This window comes from Symphalangus syndactylus, chromosome 13, assembly GCF_028878055.3.
Source record: "Symphalangus syndactylus isolate Jambi chromosome 13, NHGRI_mSymSyn1-v2.1_pri, whole genome shotgun sequence".
NCBI classification, from domain to species: Eukaryota; Metazoa; Chordata; class Mammalia; order Primates; family Hylobatidae; genus Symphalangus; species Symphalangus syndactylus.
The window spans coordinates 22627459-22649797 of NC_072435.2; the positions used below are offsets into that span (position 1 = coordinate 22627459).

A 22339-nucleotide genomic window follows, 5' to 3' on the forward strand; every position below is an offset into this window, starting at 1 on the left:
TTTTTGACAGCGTGGATGAACCTGGAGGATATTATGTTAGGTGAGCTATACCAGTCACAGAAGCACAAATGCTGCATGAGTCTACTTTTTTTTTTGGAGATGGAGTCTCTGTTTCCCAGGCTGGAGTGCAGTGGCGTGATCTTGGCTCACTGCAACCTCCGCCTCCCAGGTTCAAGTAATTTTCCTGCCTCAGCCTCCCAAGTAGCTGAGATTACAAGTGCCCACCATACCTGGCTAGTTTTTGTATTTTTTAGTAGAGACAGGGTTTCACCATGTTGGCCAGGCTGGTCTTGAACTCCTGACCTCAAGTGATCCACCCACCTTGGCCTCCCAAAGTGCTGGGATGACAGGTGTGAGCCACCAACACACTCAGCTCATGATTCTACTTTGAAGTATCTAAAATAGCAGAAAGTAGAACGGAGGCTGCCAGGGTACTGGGGAGCAGGGGAGATGGAGTTATCATTCCATGGGCATGAAGTGTCAGTGATGTGAGATGAAAAAGTTCTAGAGGTCTGCTGTACAATGTCGTGCCTGTAGTTAATATTGTATCGTACACCTAAAAACCGGAGCAATTAGTCTCTCATCCACTGGCAATCATCTCCTGTCTGAGTTTATACCTTCCCACGTGTCTGAGTGTATACCTTCCCACGTTTGTGAACAGGGAGCTAACCTCACAGCTTTGCCCCGAAGAATAAAAGAAAAATAGAGGCCAAGCGCGGTGGCTCACGCCTGTCATCCCAGCACTTTGGGAGGCCGAGGCGGCAGGATCACAAGGTCAGGAGTTCAAGATCAGCCTGGCCAATATGGTGAAACCCCATCTCTACTAAAAATACAAAAGTTAGCTGGGTGTGGTGGTGGGCAACTGTAGTCCAGCTACCAGGGAGGCCGAGGCAGGAGAATCGCTTGAACCCAGGAGGTGGAGGTTGTAGCAGTGAGCCAAGATCACGCCACTGCACTCCAGCCTGGGTGACAGAGCGAGACTCTGTCTCAAAAAAAAAAAAAAAAAAAAGTGAATGGGAAGTATAGCACAGGGTAGCTGTGAACACGAGTAGCTGTGACTTTTTATGATATGTAAATTTCCCATCTCAGTGCTTGGCCTGTGGCTGTGCACATTTTCAGCCAATCTACAGGAAAATTGCCCAGGCTGTGACTCCCCTTGGCTGTGGAAAGAACAAGGTAAAGGGCAAGCTGTTCTTTCTTTCTGCACTGACATGAGCTCGCCTCCTAAAAAGCAAGCATTTGTGCTTAATTGTTTTCCAACCAAGGGTAACTGCCATGTTATCAAGGCCTCAGCACACACCAGGTGCTGTGTCAGACTTCTTCCACGTGAGAATTTTTTTTTTTTTTTTTTGAGATGGAGTCTCACTCTGTCACCCAGGATGGAGTGCAGTGGTACCATCTTGGCTCACTGCAACCTCCACCCGCTGGGTTCCAGCAATTCTCCTGCCTCAGCCTCCTGAGTAGCTGGGATTACAGGTATCCACCACCATGCCCGGCTAATTTTTGTATTTTTTAGCAGAGATGGGGTTTCACTATGTTGGCCAGGCTGGTCTCGAACTCCTGACCTAATGTGATCCACCTGCCTCAGCCTCCCAAAGTGCTAGGATTACAGGCGTGAGCCACCGTGCCCGGCCCCATGTGATAATTTGATGCTTTATTATTTTTTTATTTTTTGAGATGGAGTCTCATTCTGACGCCCAGGCTGGAGTGCAGTGGCATGATCTCGGCTCACTGCAACCTCCGCCTCCTGGGTTCAGGCAATTCTTTTGCCTCAACCTCCTGAGTAGCTGGGACTACAGGCGCACGCCACCACGCCCTGGCTAATTTTTGTATTTTTAGTAGAGACATGGTTTCACTATGTTGGCCAGGCTGGTCTCAAACTCCTGACCTCATGATCCACCCACCTCAGCCTCCCAAAGTGCTAGGATTACAGGCATGAGCCACTGCACCAGCCTGTCTACAGACAGGGTCTTACTTTGTTGCCCAGGCTGGTCTCAAAAACCTGGTCTCAAGCAATCCTCGTCTACCAATCCTGTCCACATTCTTCACTGCTGTGTTCTGGGTCATAGGAGGATGACATTGAGACAATCCAGCAAAGTGTGTTTTCTAGACCTGCACTATTCAGTAAGCATCAGCTACATGTGACTATTTAAATACAAATGAGGCTGGGCACAGCAGCTTATGCCTGTAATCCCAGCACTTTGGGAGGACGAGGCAGGTGGCTCACCTGAGGTCAGGAGTTCGAGACCAGCCTGGCCAACATGGTAAAACCCTGTCTCTACTAAAAATACAAAAATTAGCCAGGTATGGTGGCGCTGCCTATAATCCCAGTTACCCGGGAGGCTGAGTCAGGAGAATCGCTTGAAACCGGGAGGCAGAGGTTGCTGTGAGCAAAGATCATGCTGCTGTACTCCAGCCTTGGTGACACAGCGAGACTCTGTCTCAAAAAAAGAAAAAAATACAAATGAGTTGAAATGGAATGAGATGAGTTTCACCTCCACAGTCTCACTCACCACGTTTCAGATGCTAAACAGGCTTATGAGGCTGGTGGCTGCCCTACTGGACAAGGCACATGGAATATTGCCATCACAGAACCCTCTACTGGACAGCACGGCCCTGGACCCCACACCAAATAAGCAGTCCACAAACCTGAGCGGTCACATTGAAGGGAGGGGCTTGCTCACACCTGTAATCCCAGCACTTTGGGAGGCTGAGGCAGGTGGATCACCTGAGGTCAGGAGTTTGAGACCAGCCTGGCCGACGTGGCGAAATCCCCTCTACTAAAATTACAAAAATTAGCTGGGCATGGTGGTGCACACCTGTAGTCCCGGCTACTCGGTAGCCTGAGGCAGGAGAATCGCTTGAGCCTGGGAGGTGGAGTTTGCAGTGAGTTGAGATCGTGCCACTGCACTCCAGCCTGGGTGACGGAGCGAGACTGACTCAAAATAATAAAATAAACCACATATTCCTGGGTTTCAACCCCAGAGCCTTTCCTTTCGAGTCTTGGGCGGGGTCCTGTATTTTGAAAGACCTTTCCCAGGTGTGGACAATGAGCCAGATTCGGGTCCTGGCATTTTAGCCAGCTGGACGTCATCTGGGCCATTCATCCTGAAAGAATTATCTGGGACCTTGAAGTTCCTGGAAGTCATGTCAAGTCCCAGCAGTAGAGACACAGAGCTCAGCACATGGCATAGGATAAAACCGCCTGAGGTACTCACCACTGAGGAACCACAGGCCATGCCTCAGCTGATTCATCTCTTGGGAAGATCCCTTTGACATCCACCCGAATTTTCCGCAAATACGGACAGTGCTGGAGGCAGAAGGAAGCTGCTATCAAGTCCAGGTTCTGGTTAATCGGAAGCCACACTTCTTGGAAGCCGTTTAACGCCAAGCGAACAAACTCTTTGTCTTGAGTCTCGAAAAGACAGTGGAAGGCATCCAGGGTATCTCCTGGGGCGGTGGCGTTAGGCTGCTGACCCAACAGAGAGACCCAGTGCAGAAGCTTCTGCTTCGCCCCCAGGGGAACAGGACAGCCCAGCAGGACCTCCAGTGGCCTCCTTACGTCTTCGCTCACGAGGCCAAACAAGAAACGCTTCATCCAAAGCGAGTGGATATGGAAGCCTGCTTGTTTAAGCTCCATGGACCTCTTTGTCTTCTCAATGTACAGAGGGCAGAGAGCCGGCTCGATTTCCAGCCCCTCTAACACGTAGTACAAGGCGGCACAGAAGTCCTGGAGACTGAGGTGGAAGAAGGTGTAGCACCCCTCACAGTGGCTGTCTGGGAGAAGGATGTTCATGTGAAACAGAGCACGGAGCTCAGACTCCCCAAGTCCTTGAACCATGAGGTCGTCACCATCAAACACAGACTTCCCATTCCACACTCCCTCCACAGCCATACGGCAGAAGCGCTTCAGGACAACTCTTTCCTCCAGGTTGAGACAGCGCCGGATCACGCCTCGAGGGGTGAGCTGGTGAAACACGAAAGCGGCGTACAAGCCTGTGAGCGTTTGGTTGAAGGGGGCGACGCTCTCCCCCACCACGTCCTGCAGCTGCAGAGCCACGCAGATCAGAGAGCCCACGGCGGGGACCTGGCACTGGTCGAACAGCTTACGGTTGTTCATTATCACACGCAACCCTTGCGTCTTCTGATGCTCACCGATCCCGCGCTCAAGGAGCAGGTGCATTCTTTGTTCCGCGGAGATTCCTCTAACTAACAGGTAACGGGGAGACACGACCTCCGACTTGAGCTTCTCTATGCCCACGTCTCTGACGGTGACGATCAGGAAGGACTCAGGGAGCAGGACTTTCCTCAGCAGACTGCGTAGGAGGATGAATGGGGGCTGCTTCTCAGCCCAGTCTTTGCAGAGCTTCGTGTCATTGTTGAGGACAGAGCCCAGGTCATCGAAACCGTCAATGATGAACAGCAGCCTTTCTGGTCGGGACATGATCTCCGTCACTGGGGCCTGGGAGTCCGGCCACTCCCTGGAGATGAACTCTGTGACACTGCTCTCCTTCTTCCGCTGCATCTCTCTAACGGGGAGGAAGAAGACGTAGGAGAACATTCCCTGGTACAGTCCACCTTGCGCCCAGCGCAGCACGATCCTTCTGGCCAGAGCCGATTTCCCAATTCCTGACTTTCCATGCAGAACCACCGTGTGAGGCCGGAAGCCCCACTGGTCTGAATTAAAAGCACCAGCCAACGTTTGCATTTCTGGCCAGTCAGAAGTTTTTTCAAAACTACGACGTACATCCTCCTTCTCAGCGAATTTGGTCATCACGTGATTCTTGTAGTCCCATTTGTCACCTCCAAGGCCTGAGGTAAGAGAGGGTAGAATGAAAATCAGGAAACAGACCAGGCACGGTGGCTCGTACCTGTCATCCCAGCACTTTGGGAGGTCGAGATGGGTATATCACCTGAGGTCAGGAGTTTGATACCAGCCTGGTCAACATGGCAAAGTCCCGTCTCTAATAAATACAAAAATTAGCTAGGCATGGTAGTTGGCACCTGTAGTCCCAGCTACTCAGGAGGCTGAGGCAGGAGAATCGCTTGAACCCAGGAGATGGAGGTTGCAGTGAGCTGAGATTACACCGCTGCACTCTAGCCTGGTGACAGAGCAAGACTCCATCTCAAAATAAAAATAAAAATAAATCAGGAAACAAAATTTGAAGCCAGTCTGATTTTTTTTTTTTTTTTTGAGACAGAGTCTTGCTCTGTTGCCCAGGCTGGAGTGCAGTGGCACAATCTTGGTTCACTGCAAGCTCCGCCTCCTGGGTTCACCCCATTCTCCTGCCTCAACCTCCCGAGTAGCTGGGACTACAGGCGCCCGCCACCACGCCCAGCTAATTTTCTGTATTTTTAGTAGAGATGGGGTTTCACCGTGTTAGCCAGGATGGTCTTGATCTCCTGACCTCGTGATCTGCCCACCTCGGCCTCCCAAAGTGCTGGGATTACAGGCATGAGCCACCATGCCCAGCTGAAGCCAATCTGAATTTTAGTAAAAACATACCCCACAGAAACCCTGCATCAGTGGGGCCTGAGTCAGCCTCCAGACGTGGGTCTTGTTTCTTCCTAGCCAGGTGCTGAGAACATGCTCACTCTTCATTCCCTACTTTAAAGGCCTCGAACGCTTCTTAATAATCCACAGAATAGCTCTGCTTCCCCCATTCAACCCGATATCCGTTTTTTGCACTGGGGACCTGATAAGTTACATTGTATTGCCGGGCGTGGTGGCTCACGCTTGTAATCCCAGCACCTTGGGAGGCCGAGGCAGGCAGATCACGAGGTCAGGAGATCGAGACCACGGTGAAACCCCGTCTCTACCAAAAAATTACAAAAAATTAGCCGGGCATGGTGGCGGGCACCTGTAGTCCCAGCTACTCAGAGAGGCTGAGGCAGGAGAATGGTGTGAACCCGGGAGGTGGAGCTTGCAGTGAGCCGAGATCGCGCCACTGCACTCCAGCCTGGGTGAAAGAGCGAGACTCCGTCTCAAAAAAAAAAAAGAGAGAGAGAGAGAGAGGGGAGCACGTTCCTTGAGGTCAGACAGATCCTGCCTGGAACCCAAGCTCTACAGTAGAGCAGTGATCCCCAACCTTTTTGGCACCAGGGACTGGTTTTGTGGAAGACAATTTTTCACAGACCAGGGTGGAAGGGGGGTGGTTTTGAGATGATTCAAGCACATTGTTTATTGTGCACTTTATTACGATTACATTGTAATATATAATGAAATAATCATACAACTCACCATAATGTAGGATCAGTGGGAGCCTGAGCTTGTTTTCCTACAACTAGATTGTCCCATCTGGGGGTGATGGGAGACAGTGACAGATCATCAGGCATTAGATTCTCATAAGGAGCACGCAACCCAGATCTCTCGCATGTGTGGTTCACAATAGGGCTCATGCTCCTGTGAGAACCAAATGCCACATCTGATCTGACAGGAGGCAGAGCTCAGGTGGTAACACGAGTCATGGGGAACAGCTGTAAATACAGATGAAGCTCTGCTCCCTCCTGCTATACTGCCTGGTTCCTAAGAGGCCACCCTACCAGTCCATGGCCTAGGGGTTGGGGACCCCTGCTGCAGAGCGTCTGTGTGATTTGATACAAGCTGCTGTTCAGTTTCCCCACCTGATAAAGATTTTTTTGAGACACAGTTGCACTCTGTTGCCCAGGCTGGAGTGCAGTGGCATGATCTTGGCTCACTGCAGCCTCTACCTCCCAGGTTCATGCAATTCTCCAGCCTCAGCCTCTCAAGTAGCTGGGATTATAGGTGCCTGCCACCACGCTCAGCTAATTTTGTGTGTGTGTGTGTGTGTATATATGTATGTGTATATATGTATATACACATATATGTATATACATATATATGTATATACATATATGTGTATATACATATATGTGTATATACGTATATACATATATATGTATATACATATATATGTATATACGTATATACACATATATGTATATACGTATATACATATATGTGTATATATGTATACATATCTGTGTGTATATATGTATATACATATATGTGTATATATGTATACATATATGTGTGTATATATGTATATACATATATGTGTGTATATATGTATATACATATATGTGTGTATATATGTATATACATATATGTGTGTATATATGTATATACATATATGTGTGTATATATGTATATACATATATGTGTGTATATATGTATATACATATATGTGTATATACGTACATATATACATATATATATATATATATTTTTTTTTAGTAGAGATGAGGTTTCACCATGTTGGCCAGGCTGGTGTCGAACTCCTGACCTCAAGTGATCCGCCCACTTCGGCCTCCCAAAGTGCTCGGATCATAGGCGTGAGCCACTGTGCCTGGCCCACCTGATAAAGATTTAAGAATATGCATTCAACATTAGCACAGGGCCTGAAAATGTGAAAAAATGAAACTTAGCACAAACTATAATTATTTTATACCACCTGACATTTATCACAAACTTCAATTCTTTTATGCATTTAGTTTTTGTCAGCCCCTAGCTTACAATGTAAGCTCCACGAGAAAAATACCTTGTCTTTTTGCCTCAATACTTCCAGCCTCTTCAGCCTCTGATATCTGATAGGTACTCAATGAACATGAAAAAGATTCATATCCTGGGACCTTAAGTTTACTGGTACTACCGTTTACTTTAAAAAGGCAGCAAGAGTCTCTCTGCACAAATGTGTAATACAATTACTAACTGTATGCAAAGTCTCCACATAAAAATTCTAGAAATTACACTTCATTGTAGTTGTATCCTCTGAATCTGTCCAGGATGAGTTCCAGGACATTCCCAAATGATACCAAAATCTCCAGATACTCAAGTCCCTGATATAAAATGGTATAACTGCATATAGCCTACGCACATCCTCCCATGTAGTTTAAGTCATCTCTAGGCTGCTTATAATACCTAACACGATGTCTACACATCCCTTCATTTGTGTGGACTCCTCCCATGTAGTTCAAGTCATCTCTAGGCTGCTTATAATATCTAACATGATGTCTACACTTCGCTTCATTTGTGTGGACTCAACGCACTGCTTGGCATGTGGCAAGTTCGGGTTTTGCTTTTTGGAACTTTGTGGAGTTTTCCTGAATATTTTTGATCGATGGTTAAGTTGAATCCATGGACACAGAACCCATGGAAACGGAGGGCCGTCTGTCATCCACATCAGGGGAAGCCATTAACAGACCCGTGTTAAAACCACGGGAAGGACACCTTAAGATTGGAACCTCTATTTGCTGAGCTCAGACTGACCCTGTTGTCCTCAGAGGACTGGCTGTGCCACTGGAATGTAGGTTTTTACAGAGGGAGGGAAACCCCAGGAAGACAGTCTGCGTTTAAACTCAGGCCTCCTTCGGTTCTTCCTCAAACACCTCTTTTTCTGTGAATTTAATTATCACGTCTACACTCAGGGTTCCAATCCTCTCCTTGAGGGCTTCTTTCCTAAAATTCCAGACTCATGTGTCTAACTCGCCCCTTAAGGGGTCACAGGACCGCAAATTCAAAGGATCAAAAACTCATCTTTTGTCTCGCTGGGGGCAGTGGTTCACTCCTGTAATCCCAGCACTTTGGGAGGCCGAGGCAGGTGGATCACCTGAGGTTAGGAGTTCAAGACCAGCCTGATCAACATGGAGAAACCCCGTCTCTACTAAAAATACAAAATTAGCTGGGTGTGGTGGCGCATGCCTGTAATCCCAGCTACTTGAGAGGATGAGGCAGGAGAATCGCTTGAACCTGGGAGGCGGAGGTTGCAGTGAGCCGAGATCACACCATTGCACTCCAGCCTGGACAACAAGAGCTAAACTCAGTCTCAAAACAAAAAACAAAAAACCTCATCTTTTACTTCTAACCAAAAATACTCTCATAGGTTTTTTCTAAGTGATAACAAGAAAACAAGGTTGTGTTTGTGACCCTACTTTGGAGCAGATGCTGAGCTCATTGTTTTTCTTGTTTTACATAAATTTAATTGTAGCTTCCCATTAATCCTGTATATGGTAATTTGTTCATTTCTATAATAGGGATATTGGCTGGGCATAGTGGCTCATGCCTGTAATCCTAGTGCATTGGGATGCTGAGATGGGCAGATCACTTGAGGCCAGGAGTTCAAGACGAGCCTGGGCAACATAGCGAGACCCCTGTCCCTGCTTTCCATAACAAATATGAAAATTAGCCAGATGTTGTAGCATATGCCTAATTTCCAGCTACTTAGGAGGCTGAGGCAGGAAGATTGCTTCAGCCCAGGAGTTAGGGGCTGCAGTGAGCTGTGACTGTGCCACTGTACTTCAGCCTGGGTGACAGGGCAAGACCCTGTTTGAAAATGAGGGTGGAGTGGAAAGTGTGAGTATCTCCCCTTACTAGGTTAGCATGAAGGTGTCTTGACAATCAAAATGTGGAGAACAGTGCTTAGACCAGAGTAACTATTCTAAAAATGTCACCAATATTTGTGTATATTATTCATCCCAATTTAAAGTTGACAACACTGGCAACCATTAGTTTTTCAAATATTGGTTGAGCGAATGGTTACGTAGCTCACATAGGATTGACATTATATTGCACAGGTGGGATAATAGCCCAGCCTGAAGCTGTCTCAGAGCTCAAAATGTTAGTCATTGGCTCCTGGCATCACCACCCACCAGATCGTTCCAGAAGGAAGGTGAGAGCAATTCCCAGAGCCCCTTTTTTCAGAACTCTGCCAATCACCAATTCCAGTTAGCTTTATATCTTGAATATCTCATGCTAGTCAAGTCACTTCTTTCCATCACTGCCTTCTAGGACGCAAGTGTTCACGGAGCACTGTTAACAGCCCCAAAGGGAGAAAAAAGCCAAATTCCCACAAACTGAACAACAGATGAAGAAAATGGGGTCTTTCCATACAATGGAATATTATTCAGCAACAAAAACGAAGTGCCCATACACACCGCAACACGGGCTTTGGAATATTATGCCAAGTGAAAGACGCCAGTCACGGAAAACTAGGTATCATATGATTCCATCTACATGACCGATCTGGAATCAGAGAGTTTAGAGACACAAAGTAGATTAGTGGTTGTCCAGAGTTTTGAGGGAGAGGAAATTGGTGACTGCAAATGGGTATGGGGTTTCTTTTTGGGAGAAAAAAATGTTTTGGAATTAGTGATGACAGTTGGATAACTGAATAGACTAAAAATAATTGAATCATATACTTCAGGAGGGTCAACTTTATGGTATATAAAATCCTAATTATATCTCAACGAAAAAGCCTCAATCAACAGTTTCTCAGGGAAACCTGCTCTTACATCCTTGGCTGTTTAATCATCATCCTGCAAAGTTATAGCACTTTAGACTCATCTTCACTCCATATGATTTAGCTAATGTGTAAGTCTGGATGATAAATGCCATGAAGGCGGCTGGGCACAGTGGCAAATGCCTGTAATCCCAGCACTTTGGGAGGCTGAGGTGGGCAGATCACGAGGTCAGGAGTGCGAGACCGACCTGGCCAATATGGTGAAACCCCATCTCTACTAAAAATACAAAAATTAGCCAGGCATGGTGGCATGCCTGTAATTCCAGCTACTCGGGAGGCTGAGGCAGAAGAATTGCTTGAACCCAGGAGGCAGACGTTTCAGTGAGCTGAGATTGCGCCACTGCACTCAAGCCTGGTCCACAGAGCGAGACTCCTTCTCAAAAAAAAAAAAAAAAAAAAAAAAAAAAAAGCCACGAAAGCAAGACATGTTTTTCTTACCACTGTGATTCCAGCACAATTCTTCAATGGCAGGTATTCATGTACATATTAGTTGATGGAAGAAATTACAAAAATAATTTCTGCCACTTAAGTTTGAAGAAAACACTTGACTACTCTTGGTCATATGTTTAGCATCCATCAAACAAAGCTGTGATTGATTCGAGTCCCCTAGAATTATGGGTTCTTTAGAATTTTCATAGTATCTGACTGTAGATAATCACAGTAAATGTGCATAGCTCTATCCGTGGTACTGATCAAGAGCTTGAAGGGAAGGGGTTGACACCAGAGACAAATCAGAATGAAGAAAGGAAATCTAAACTACTTACACTTCTTCCACCCAGCTTTCTTCCAAGAGGGCAACCAAGGAATAAATCTATTTTCCTCACCTTGTTCTTCTGTCTCTGCTGCTGTGGCACCTTCTTGTTCCATAGATTGTGAAATTTCTGCAAAAGAAGAATGAATTCCAACATACTTGTGTTTATTACTCAAGTCAGAGATGTCAGACACCCCCCAAGATAAGCTTAGTCATGCCATATTTAATTTTCTGGCCAGTTGAAAACACAGCAACCACTGGCTCAGCTAGAAGACAGAGTGCACTAGTACAATGAGCACTAATTCAAAGCTTGAGGGTGAAGGTCCCAGGCTCATTTCTTCTTGGAGAGCCTTGCACAAGTTATTAAAATGAAGGGTAGGTAGGGTGTGGTGGCTCTTGCCTGTTATCCCAGCACTTTGGGAGGCCGAGGTGGGCAGATCATGAGGTCAGGAGTTCGAGACTGGCCTGGCCAATATGGTGAAACCCCATCTCTATTAAAAATACAAAAATTAGCCAGGCACGGTGGCAGGTGCCTGTAATCCCAGCTATTTGGGAGGCTGAGGCAGAAGAATCGCTTGAACCCGGGAGGCAGAGGTTGCACTGAGCCGAGATCATGCCACTACACTCCAGCTTGGGTGACACAGCGAGACTCCTTCTCAAAAAAAAAAAAAAAATGCCACGAAGGCAAAACATGTTTTGCTTACCACTGTGATTCCAGCACAATTCTTCAATGGCAGGTATTCATGTACATATTAGTTGATAGAAGGAATTACAAAAATAATTACTGCCACTTAAGTTTGAAGAAAGAACTTCACTACTCTTGGTCAGATGTTTAGCATCCATCAAAGTTGTGATTGATTTGAGTCCCCTAGAATTATGGGTTCTTTAGAATTTTGTCTTCATAGTATCTGACTGTAGATAACCACAGTAAACTTGTGTAGCTCTATCCATGGTACTGACCAACAGTTTGAAGGGAAGGGGTTGACACCAGAGACAAATCAGAATGAAGAAAGGAAATCTAAACTACATACCCCAATCTAAACTACCCACACTTCTTTCACCCAACTTTCTTCCAAGAGGGCAACCAAGGAATAAATCTATTTTCCTCACCTTGTTCTTCTGTCTCTGCTGCTGTGGCACCTTCTTGTTCCATAGCTTGTGAAATTTCTGCAAAAGAAGAATTCCAACATACTTGTGTTTATTATTCAAGTCAGAGATGTCAGACACCCCCCAAGATAAGCTTAGTCATGCCATATTTAATTTTCTGGCCAGTTGAAAACATGGCGACCACTGGCTCAGCTAGAAGACAGAGTGCACTAGTACAATGAGCACTAATTCAAAGCTTGAGGGTGAGGGTCCCAGGCTCATTTCTCCTTGGAGAGCCTTGCACGAGTTATTAAAATGAAGGGTAGGTAGGGTGTGGTGGCTCTTGCCTGTAATCCCAGCACTTTGGGAGGCCGAGGTGGGCAGATCACGAGGTCAGGAGTTCGAGACTGGCCTGGCCAATATGGTGAAACCCCACCTCTATTAAAAATTCAAAAATTAGCCGGGCACGGTGGCAGGTGCCTGTAATCCCAGCTACTCAGGAGGCTGAGGCAGAAGAATCGCTTGAACCTGTGAGGCAGAGGTTGCACTGAGCCAAGATCGTGCCACTGCACTCCAGCTTGGGTGACACAGCGAGACTCCTTCTCAAAAAAAAAAAAAAAAAAAATGCCATGAAGGCAAGACATGTTTTTCTTACCACTGTAATTCCAGCACAATTCTTCAATGGCAGGTATTCATGTACATATTAGTTGATAGAAGGAATTACGAAAATAATTACTGCCACTTAAGTTTGAAGAAAGCATTTGACTACTCTTGGCCATATGTTTAGCATCCATCACACAAAGTTGTGATTGATTCGAGTCCCCTAGAATTATGGGTTCTTTAGAATTTTGTCTTCATAGTATCTGACTGTAGATAACCACAGTGAACTTGTGTAGCTCTATCCATGGTACTGATCAAGAGCTTGAAGGGAAGGGGTTGACAACAGAGACAAATCAGAATAAAGAAAGGCAATCTGAACTACATACCCTTGAAATCTAAACTACTTACACTTCTTTCACCCAGCTTTTTTCCAGGAGGGCAACCAAGGAATAAATCTATTTTCCTCACCTTGTTCTTCTGTCTCTGCTGCTGTGGCACCTTCTTGTTCCATAGCTTGTGAAATTTCTGCAAAAGAAGAATGAATTCCAACATACTTGTGTTTATTATTCAAGTCAGAGATGTCAGACACCCCCCAAGATAAGCTTAGTCATGCCATATTTAATTTTCTGGCCAGTTGAAAACATGGCAACCACTGGCTCAGCTAGAAGACAGAGTGCACTAGTACAATGAGCACTAATTCAAAGCTTGAGGATGAGGGTCCCAGGCTCATTTCTCCTTGGAGAGCCTCGCACAAGTTATTAAAATGAAGGGTAGGTTGGGCGTGGTGGTTCATGCCTGTAATCCCAGCACTTTGGGAGGCTGAGGTGGGCAGATCACCAGAGGTCAGAGGTTCGAGACCAGCCTGACCAATATGATGAAACCCCATCTCTACTAAAAAATACAAAAATTAGCCGGGCATGGTGGCCCGTGCCTGTAATCCCAGCTACTCAGGAGGCTGAGGCAGGAGAATCACTTGAACCCGGGAGGCGGAGGTTGCAGTAAGCTGAGATCATGCCACTGCACTCCAAAAAAATAAGAATACAAAAATTAAATGAGGGGTAAAACCTACAGTTAAGAATTAAGGATCTTAGGATCTTAGAGCCAGATGCTGTGGTACATGCCTGTAGTCCCAGCTACTTGGGAGGCTGAGGCAGGAGAATCACTTGAGTCCAGCAGTTTGAGGCTGTAGTGCGCTACAGTCGTGCTTGTGGATAGCCACTGCGTTGTAGTCCCAGCAATACAGCAAAACTCTCTCTCTTAAAAAAAGAATTAAGGATTTGAATTAGACACAGGATTCAAATGTGAGTTGTCATAAACTACTTGTAAGATCTTCATCAAGTTACTGAAGTTACATGTTTCTGTATGTTCATCTACAAAAGCAAAGAAATTGTTCCTATGTTGTTGAGTTGCTGTGGAGATGATTTAGTAGAGTAATAACACAGCCTCTGGCATACAGTAGCTACCACTGACTGAGAATAACCACTTATATATATTTATCAGAAAATAGTTACCATGTGAGGCTAAATACAAATTCATCTTAGGATATATGAGAATAGATTTGCCATTTTAAAGAATAATCATTAGGGTGGTCTTTGTCTTGTCAATTAGAGAAAAATTATAGATTTTTAAAAATCACAAACAGAATAAAAACCATTTAAGGATTTTTAAGCATGAGAGTAAAGTTACAGGTGTAAATTTTTAGATTGCCTTGGTTATTGTATGAAAAATTGATTGTATGTAAAAGTGGATTGTGTTTGAGACGCAAATGAAATGCCTTTAAATACAGCAGATGGGAAGAACTGTGTAAAAATGGGTCATATATTACAGGTAGAGACCATATGATCTTCTGATTTGCTAGATATAAGGTGGAGAAAATAAATATTAAAAAAATACAGCTACTCAGGAAGTCGAGGCATGAGAACTGCTTAAACCTGGGAGGTGGAGGTTGCAGTGAGCTAAGATTGTGTGACTGCACTCCATCCTGGGAGACAGAGTGAGACTCCATCTCAAAACCAAACAAACAAACAAAATGACTAAGCTTTTGGTGTAAATGACCAGGCATACAGTGATGCTATTCACCAATACGGAAAACAGTGAAGGCAGGTATCAAATGAACGCTCCACCCAACAGCAGAAAACATGCCCTTCTCAAATGCAAACAGACCTTCTCCAAGATAGATGTATCAGGCATAAAGCATGTTTCAAGTTGATGCGCCTTGAAATTATACAAAGTATGCTCTCTTAATGCAATGAAATAAGATTAGAAATCAGTCAGAAAATTTGAAAATTTCCATGGCCGGGCGCGGTGGCTCACGCCTGTAATCCCAGCACTTTGGGAGGCCAAAGCGGGCGGATCACGAGGTCAGGAGATCGAGACCATCCTGGCTAACACGGTGAAACCCCGTCTAAAATAGTTGTACTAAAAATTTTTTTGTACTAAAAATACAAAAAATTAGCCGGGCGAGGTGGCGGGCGCCTGTAGTCCCAGCTACGCAGGAGGCTGAGGCAGGAGAATGGCGTGAACCCAGAGGGCGGAGTCTGCAGTGAGCCAAGATCGCGCCACTGCACTCCAGCCTGGGTGAAAGAGCGAGACTCTGTCTCAAAAAAAAAAAAAAAAAGTCCTAAGACTGGATTATGGTGACAGTTTCATGTTTATACATTTTTGAATTGTATTCTCAAGATTTTATGATATGTAAACCTGCATCGAGTTATCCGGAAAAAAAAAAAAAAAAGGCCAGGCACAGTGGCTCATATCTGTAATATCTCAGCACTTTGGGAGGCCAAGGCGGGAGGATCACGAGTGAGGAGTTCTAAAGCAGACTGGCCAACATGGTGAAACCCCATCTCTACTAAAAATACAAAAAATTAGCTGGGCGTGATGGCGGGCGCCTGTAGTCCCAGCTACTTGGGAGGCTGAGGTGGGGGAATAGCGTGAACCCGGGAGGCAGAGCTTGCAGTGAGCGGAGATCGTGCCACTGCACTCCAGCCTGGGCAACAGAGCAAGACTCTGTCTCAAAAAAGAAAAAAAAAAAAAAGCAAGCAGCCGCTATGTCTTGAGCATCATAATACATTCAATCTATTAGATTAAATAGATTCGCCACGTAAGAGATGAAAGAATCTGAAGTTACATAGAATTTATAAGATCTAGGCTGGGTGTGGTGGCTCATGCCTGTAATCCTAGCACTTTGGGAGGCTGAGGTGGGTGGATCACCTGAGGTCAGGAGTACTAGGCCAGCCTGACCAATATGGTAAAACCCCACCTCTACCAAAAATACAAAAATTAGCCAGGCGTGGTGGCATGTGTCTATAATCCCAGCTACTTGAGAGGCTGAGACAGGAGAATCGCTTAAACCTGGGAGGCAGAGGTTGCAGTGAACCAATATCAAGCCATTGCACTCCAGCCTGAGTGACGGAGCGAGACTCTAGGGGGGAAAGAAAAAAAAATAGGAAAAGAAAAAAGATCTAACACAAAGATGACATCTCAGTCTGGAAAGAAAAAAAAATCAGGCTGTTGGCTGATCTTCCATGGGCAAATCTGTCTCTCTGGGCTTTGGAATCATCATATGTACGATGCTGACTTCGGATGGATGTATCTTATTGTCTTCTCTAGAGTATTGTAATAGATTTATAGAATAAATTTCACAAATCATACAATTCACCCATTGAAAGTGTGCAATCATGACAGAATATTCAGATTGTAACCGTCACTACAATTTTAGAACGTTTTAATCACCCTCAAAGAGAAAAACCCTGCCCTCTTAGTCCTCACCCTCTACGTTTCCCCATTCACCCCAGCGCTAGGCAACCACTAATCTGCTTCTAGTATTTAAATGGATTTTCCAATTCTAGACATTTTATATGAATGGAATCATTCAATATATATCCTTTTGTGAGGGGTTTCCTTCACTTAGCCTACTGTCTTCAAGGTCCATCCATCTTGCAGCATACATTAGTGTTTATATATATATATATATATATTTTTTTTTTTTAGACACAGTCTCATTTTATCACCCAGGCTGAAGTACAGTGGCACAATCATGGCTCAATGCAGCCTCAACCCCCTGGACTCAAGCAATCCTCCTGCCTCAGCCTCCCAAGTAGCTGGGACCATACGTGTGCACACCCACACTCAGCTAATTTTATTATTTTTTGGTAGACGTGGGGTCTTGCTACATTGCCCAGGTTGGTCTCAAACTCCTGAGTTCGAGCAATCTGCCTGCCTCAGCCTCCCAACGTGCTGGGATTACAGGTATGAGTCACCGTGTCCAGCCACATCATTCCTTTTTATGCCAAATAATATATTATTGTATACATATACCACATTTGATTCTATAGCTCGATAAAAAACAACTGCATTTATTGGGTTGGCTTAGTTTCAAGGGACACCTTTTTTTTTTTTTCTTGAGATGGAGTTAAGCTCTTGTGTCCCAGGCTGGAGTGCAGTGGCTCACCACAATCTCTACACCTCCTGGGTTCAAGTGATTCCCTGCCTCAGCCTCTTGAGTAGCTAGGATTACGGGCACGTGCCACCATGCCTGGCTAGTTTTTTTTTTTTTCTGTATTTTTAGTAGAGATGGGGTTTCTCCATGTTGGTCAGACTGGTCTCGAACTCCCAACCTCAGGTGATCCACCCACCTCGGCCTCCCAAAGTGCTGGGATTATAGGCAGGAGCCACCGCTCCCAGCCTTTGAGGGACATCTTTCCATACCCAGCCAATTAGGAGCAACGATGAAGGCCTGTGATCCCCTATGATGTAAGCTCCTTGAGGGTAGAGTGTCTCTGATGGCCTTCATCTTTGTACATGGATAACACCTGCAGTCAGGTCTTTCTGGCACAAGCCCACCTTGCCTCAATTTAACCATGTGAGATTTTGGTGTGCCATCGCGCTTCTGGGTATCACTGGACAACTAACGACAGTCAGTACCACATAGGATTGAGAAGCAAGAGCTCAAGTACTGGCACAGTGCGTGATCCACGTGGTCTCGAGAAGTGGTAGTTCTCATGTCCAGGAACAGCTCAGAGGGATCTCCTAACGTGGCTGATGGCAAGACCCCCGGCTTTTGTCAGGTTTGTTTCAGTCCTACTATCAAGGTTAGTCTGTGTGTTTATTTTATGCTCTAAGCCACCATTCAGTAACTTATAAAACCTCTGAGATGCAGTTTTATCACATGAAGGATAACACGTCACACTCACCTAGTGAAGCCTAGATTGACAAACTGTGAGCAATGTAGAACCTTTGGGACTCAGAGCCTCTGACTCAGATGCCAGTTACTCAGATGTTAGCTTTGAAGAGCTCTTTCCCACCCACAGCCTGAGCAAAGCTCCATCAAAATGAGGTTGGTTTCAACCCCTTCCAAACCAGGTTAGGTTTCATGGTCAACAGTGGCTGCTGGGAGCTGAGCAAGATGGTGGTGGCGCAGGTAGCAGCGGAGAATTCATGATGTCTATGCAGCCTGCCTTTCTCCCTGTGTGTTTTGCCTTCCCTGGTGTCATCTTAGTTTTTTGGTTTGTCTTTCCTGTCCCACAACGGGTGAATTTCATGAACACGTGTGCTTTGGCCAATGATGTATTGTAAATATGCAGAGCAGTGGCTGGCACGAGGTCAGTGCTCAAATGTTTGGGGAATTGTATTGAATCTGGTTTCATGCTATCTGGTTCTTTCCACCAAAGCCTCCCAACTGGGTTATTGGGAGGAGCTTGTCATAGTAGGGTCATAAGGTTATCCAAACTGAAGACGGGAAGTCCTCAAGTTATAACAAAGCCTGAAGACCACAGAACTTTTTTTTTTTTTTTTTTGGATAGAGTCTTGTTCTGTCACCCAGGCTGGAGTACAGTGGTGTGATCTCGGCTCACTGCAACCTCTGCCTCCCGGGTCCAAGTGATTCTCCTGCCTCCACCTCCCAAGTAGCTGGGATTACAGGCACCCACCACCATGTCTGGCTATTTTTTTGTATTTTTAGTAGAGACGAGGTTTCACCATGTTGGCCAGGCTGGTCTTGAACTCCTGACCTCAGGTGATCCACTCACCTTGGCCTCTCAAACTGCTGGGATTACAAGAGTGAGCCACTGGGCCTGCCCCCAGGCCACAGAACTCTTTAACTTGGAAAGAGAAAGACCAGAATTACCAGATCCTCAGAACCCATCCAGTCAGCTAATGGTAGGGTAGTTAGACTAGAAAGAACACTGGACTATCAGAAGTCATGGTCGTAACACCTAGAGATGCAGACTGGCTGCCACATGTCTTTAAGCACATCCTATTTCCCCCAGCTCCACCCCACTAACCTGGCACTTCTTCCTTGCTTGATCCTTGGTCAGTCGTTGTTGCTTCAAGATCTTCTGGTGAATGTCCTGCAAGACAAAGAAAAAGAGAGATTGGCCTCAACGAAGTCACTGTAATTACCCAAGCCAAGGATAAGAATGTCCTGTGCCCAGATTATGGAGGGGAACCAAGACAACTCTCAGGATCTCAGTTTATTCCATGATTGGCCTATAACGGAGACAACAGAGTCAGACTTTCCTGAGCCAGAAGAAGCACAATGAAGAAACAGGTTTACAAAGAATTCTCTGGCCCCCGTTTTGCTGGATGGCCTTGGGTAAGTCACACAATGAGGTTAATTATGGTGATTAAGCTTCTTTTCAGGAGTCCTTCTCAAGACCTGTCTTGAACTCCAGACCCAGTTAGTCAATGACTCACTAGGTGCCTATGAATTACCCAAATACAAGTGCCTTCAACTTACAAGGTCCAAACTTGACTACCCATCCCCCAACCTACTTTTCGCAAAACATCTCTTCCATGGGGTGAGGTGATGGAACCCCATCCACCCAGTTTATCATGCCAGAAACTTGGGTATCACCCATGACACTGTGTTCTCTCTCTCTGCATTTAGTTCTTAAAAACTGTCTTGTGGCCGGGCGCGGTGGCTCACGCCTGTAATCCCAGCACTTTGGGAGGGCGAGGCGGGCGGATCGCGAGGTCAGGAGATCGAGACCATCCTGGCTAACATGGTGAAACCCCGTCTCTACTAAACATACAAAAAATTAGCCGGGCGTGGTGGTGGGCACCTGTAGTCCCAGCTACTTGGGAGGCTGAGGCAGGAGAATGGCGTGAACCCGGGAGGCGGAGCTTGCAGTGAGCCGAGATCGCACCACTTGAACTGCTGACCTCAGGTGATCCGCCCACCTCAGCCTCCCAAAGTCCTGGGACCACAGTCGTGAGTCACTGTGTCGAGCCCACACCTGTATTTGTAGGGCTAATTCAGTCAAGGGATTTGTTTTCTGTCTACAGTTGGAGAGATCCTCTAGATAAAAAAGAACTGCTATTTTCTAAATGACCTTTCTCCTACATACCCTAAAATAATCACAGAATCTGATCCGAATTCTTGCTGCACTATGGACACCAATAGTCTAAGGAAGTCCAAGCCTTAGATGAGCACCTGGAACCTCAGTCCTTCATCCCATGGCCAAGCACGAGACTCGCACCCAACAACTACCAATGTTATCAGCCAATGAGGTTCTTAGCCACTTTCTATGCATTACATTATTGAACTTTTGAAATGGCACACACAGTATCACATTTCCTGTTCCAAGATGTAGGATCCAAGGGTCAGAACGGAAGGAGACATTCCCAAAGTCTCACAGCTGACCCATGGTAGCACCGGAGCTCAAGCTTAGCACTTACAACTCAAATCCTATTAACTTTAGTGAAGTCCGTGTGGGTGGAGCTGTTGTCTACCCATTTCTCCCTCCTCCATTATTTTACAGGCTAGAGACTACACTAATTTCCAGCCAGTGACGATGACCAATGAGATCCTTCTCACAGGTCAGACTCACACTGCAGAGGTGGACCCGGTTACTGAACAATGATTCTTCCCTGTTCCCATGAGAACCTGAAATCATCTCCCCTGCCCTAGACTTGCCCCAAGTCTCGCTTACTTTTCATGTCATCCCGTGCCTTCTCCGAGAGGGTTCGCAGGTTCATATTTTCAAAGATGCTAACGGACGTAGCCCAGGCGAGCGATGCTCCGTAATACTCATGCAAGAGGAGTGCCAGGCATTCCACGCTGGCATTATCAATTTCAAACTGTGGAATAGAGCATGTGGTCGATTCTGAAGATTTCTTCTTTAGTAATTCCTTGAATGTCTGAAATTCTTCCTTGTCTAGCTCATAGAGACACCATTGCAGCCCGTAGCTGGAAAAAGTGAGCGATTTGTCTCCTTCCATCTTGATACAAGGCTGAGAACTCAGGTTTTTGGGGAAAAGTGGATTCTTTGGTAATATGGAGCAAGTAGGACCTGTGGAAAGAGTGACAAGACTCAAAAGAGGATCTTGCAGCAAATTCTCAAGTTGATACAACTAATGTCAATCACCTCACTAGATGAACAGCCTTCTCTTTTTCAATTCTTCATGGACGAAGCATTTGTTGCCACAGCATCTGTTTATCCTGTTACTGGAACATCAGTGCTGGGACATTTTGTTGTCTGTACCCTTAGTTCCCAAACAGCATCTTAGAATAAAATTGGACAGGCATGCCACAGATGCTCTTGGCTAGTATGTCATACTCAAAAACACTGGCAATGGCTGGGTGCGGTGGCTCACACCTGTAATCCCAGCACTTTGGGAGGCCAAGGCAGGTGGATCACTTGAGGTCAGGAGTTCGAGACCAGCCTGGCCAACATGGTGAATCTCCATCTGAATTAAAAATATAAAAAAATTAGCCAGGAGTGGTGGCACGTGCCTGTAATCCCAGCTACTCAGGAGGCTGAGGCAGGAGAATCGCTTGAATCTGGAAGGCGAAGGTTACAGTGAGCTGAGACTGTGCCATTGCACTCCAGCCTGGACAAGAGTGAAACTCCGTCCCAAAAAACAAACAAAAAACCACTGGCAAATAGATTCCTACCAGTTACTAATAACCAGTTACGGGGTTCTTAGATCAGTTTGATTTCTGTTACACCTGTTAACATCAGGTTCCATAAACATAATAAACAGTTTTGGTGTAAAAATAAACTAATACTTGAAAATCATATCTGATAAGGGATTTATATCTAGATAATATACACGCACTAATAGGGAGACAATCCAATTTAATATGGGCAAAGGGTCTGAATATCCATTTCTCCAAAGAAGCTACACAAATGGCTAATGAGCACATGAAAAGATTAATGTCATAAGTCACCATCAGGACCAATTCCATCCCTACCTGCTAACTCATTTTATAGGTGCACATCCAGGACCTCTGCTATGAATTACCTCTCCAAGTTGTCTAGAAGCCTGGTCTATGATGACATCAAAATGTAGCAGTTGTTATAAGGCCCCAGGAATAATTCCTAAATCTCTCAAATTTCCTTTTTTTGTTTTCATTATAAGAGCTCTACAAATAATGACAGCCAGTACTGGTTGGCCAGTTTGAGCAAATCTTGTTTTCCCCCACCATTACTTTGTGGTAGACAACAAAGCAATCGAAGGAATACCACGTAATAAAACATTTTAAAGACTTGGGTAGACAGCAGCTTGTCATTTGCTGAGGGGCGGTATTGGTGTGAGGTCACCCTTGCTTGACATCTGTGCATTTATAGTTTTTGAGCTA

General features: G+C 45.5%; 1 protein-coding gene across 1 annotated transcript in view; it reads right to left on the minus strand.

Moving 5' to 3' along the window:
• NLRP5 (NLR family pyrin domain containing 5) overlaps window positions 1–22339 on the minus strand; it is a 63920-nt gene that overhangs the window by 27203 nt on the left and 14378 nt on the right. Inside the window, exons 2-8 of the mRNA XM_063615258.1 lie at window positions 20688–21047; window positions 19038–19103; window positions 13878–14012; window positions 13225–13281; window positions 12181–12237; window positions 11144–11200; window positions 3219–4812 (exon numbers count right to left, since the gene is read on the minus strand). Of these exons, the coding sequence (XP_063471328.1) occupies window positions 3219–4812; window positions 11144–11200; window positions 12181–12237; window positions 13225–13281; window positions 13878–14012; window positions 19038–19103; window positions 20688–20976 (2255 nt within the window). The 5' untranslated portion in view covers window positions 20977–21047. The remainder of the gene's footprint in view (window positions 1–3218; window positions 4813–11143; window positions 11201–12180; window positions 12238–13224; window positions 13282–13877; window positions 14013–19037; window positions 19104–20687; window positions 21048–22339) is intronic.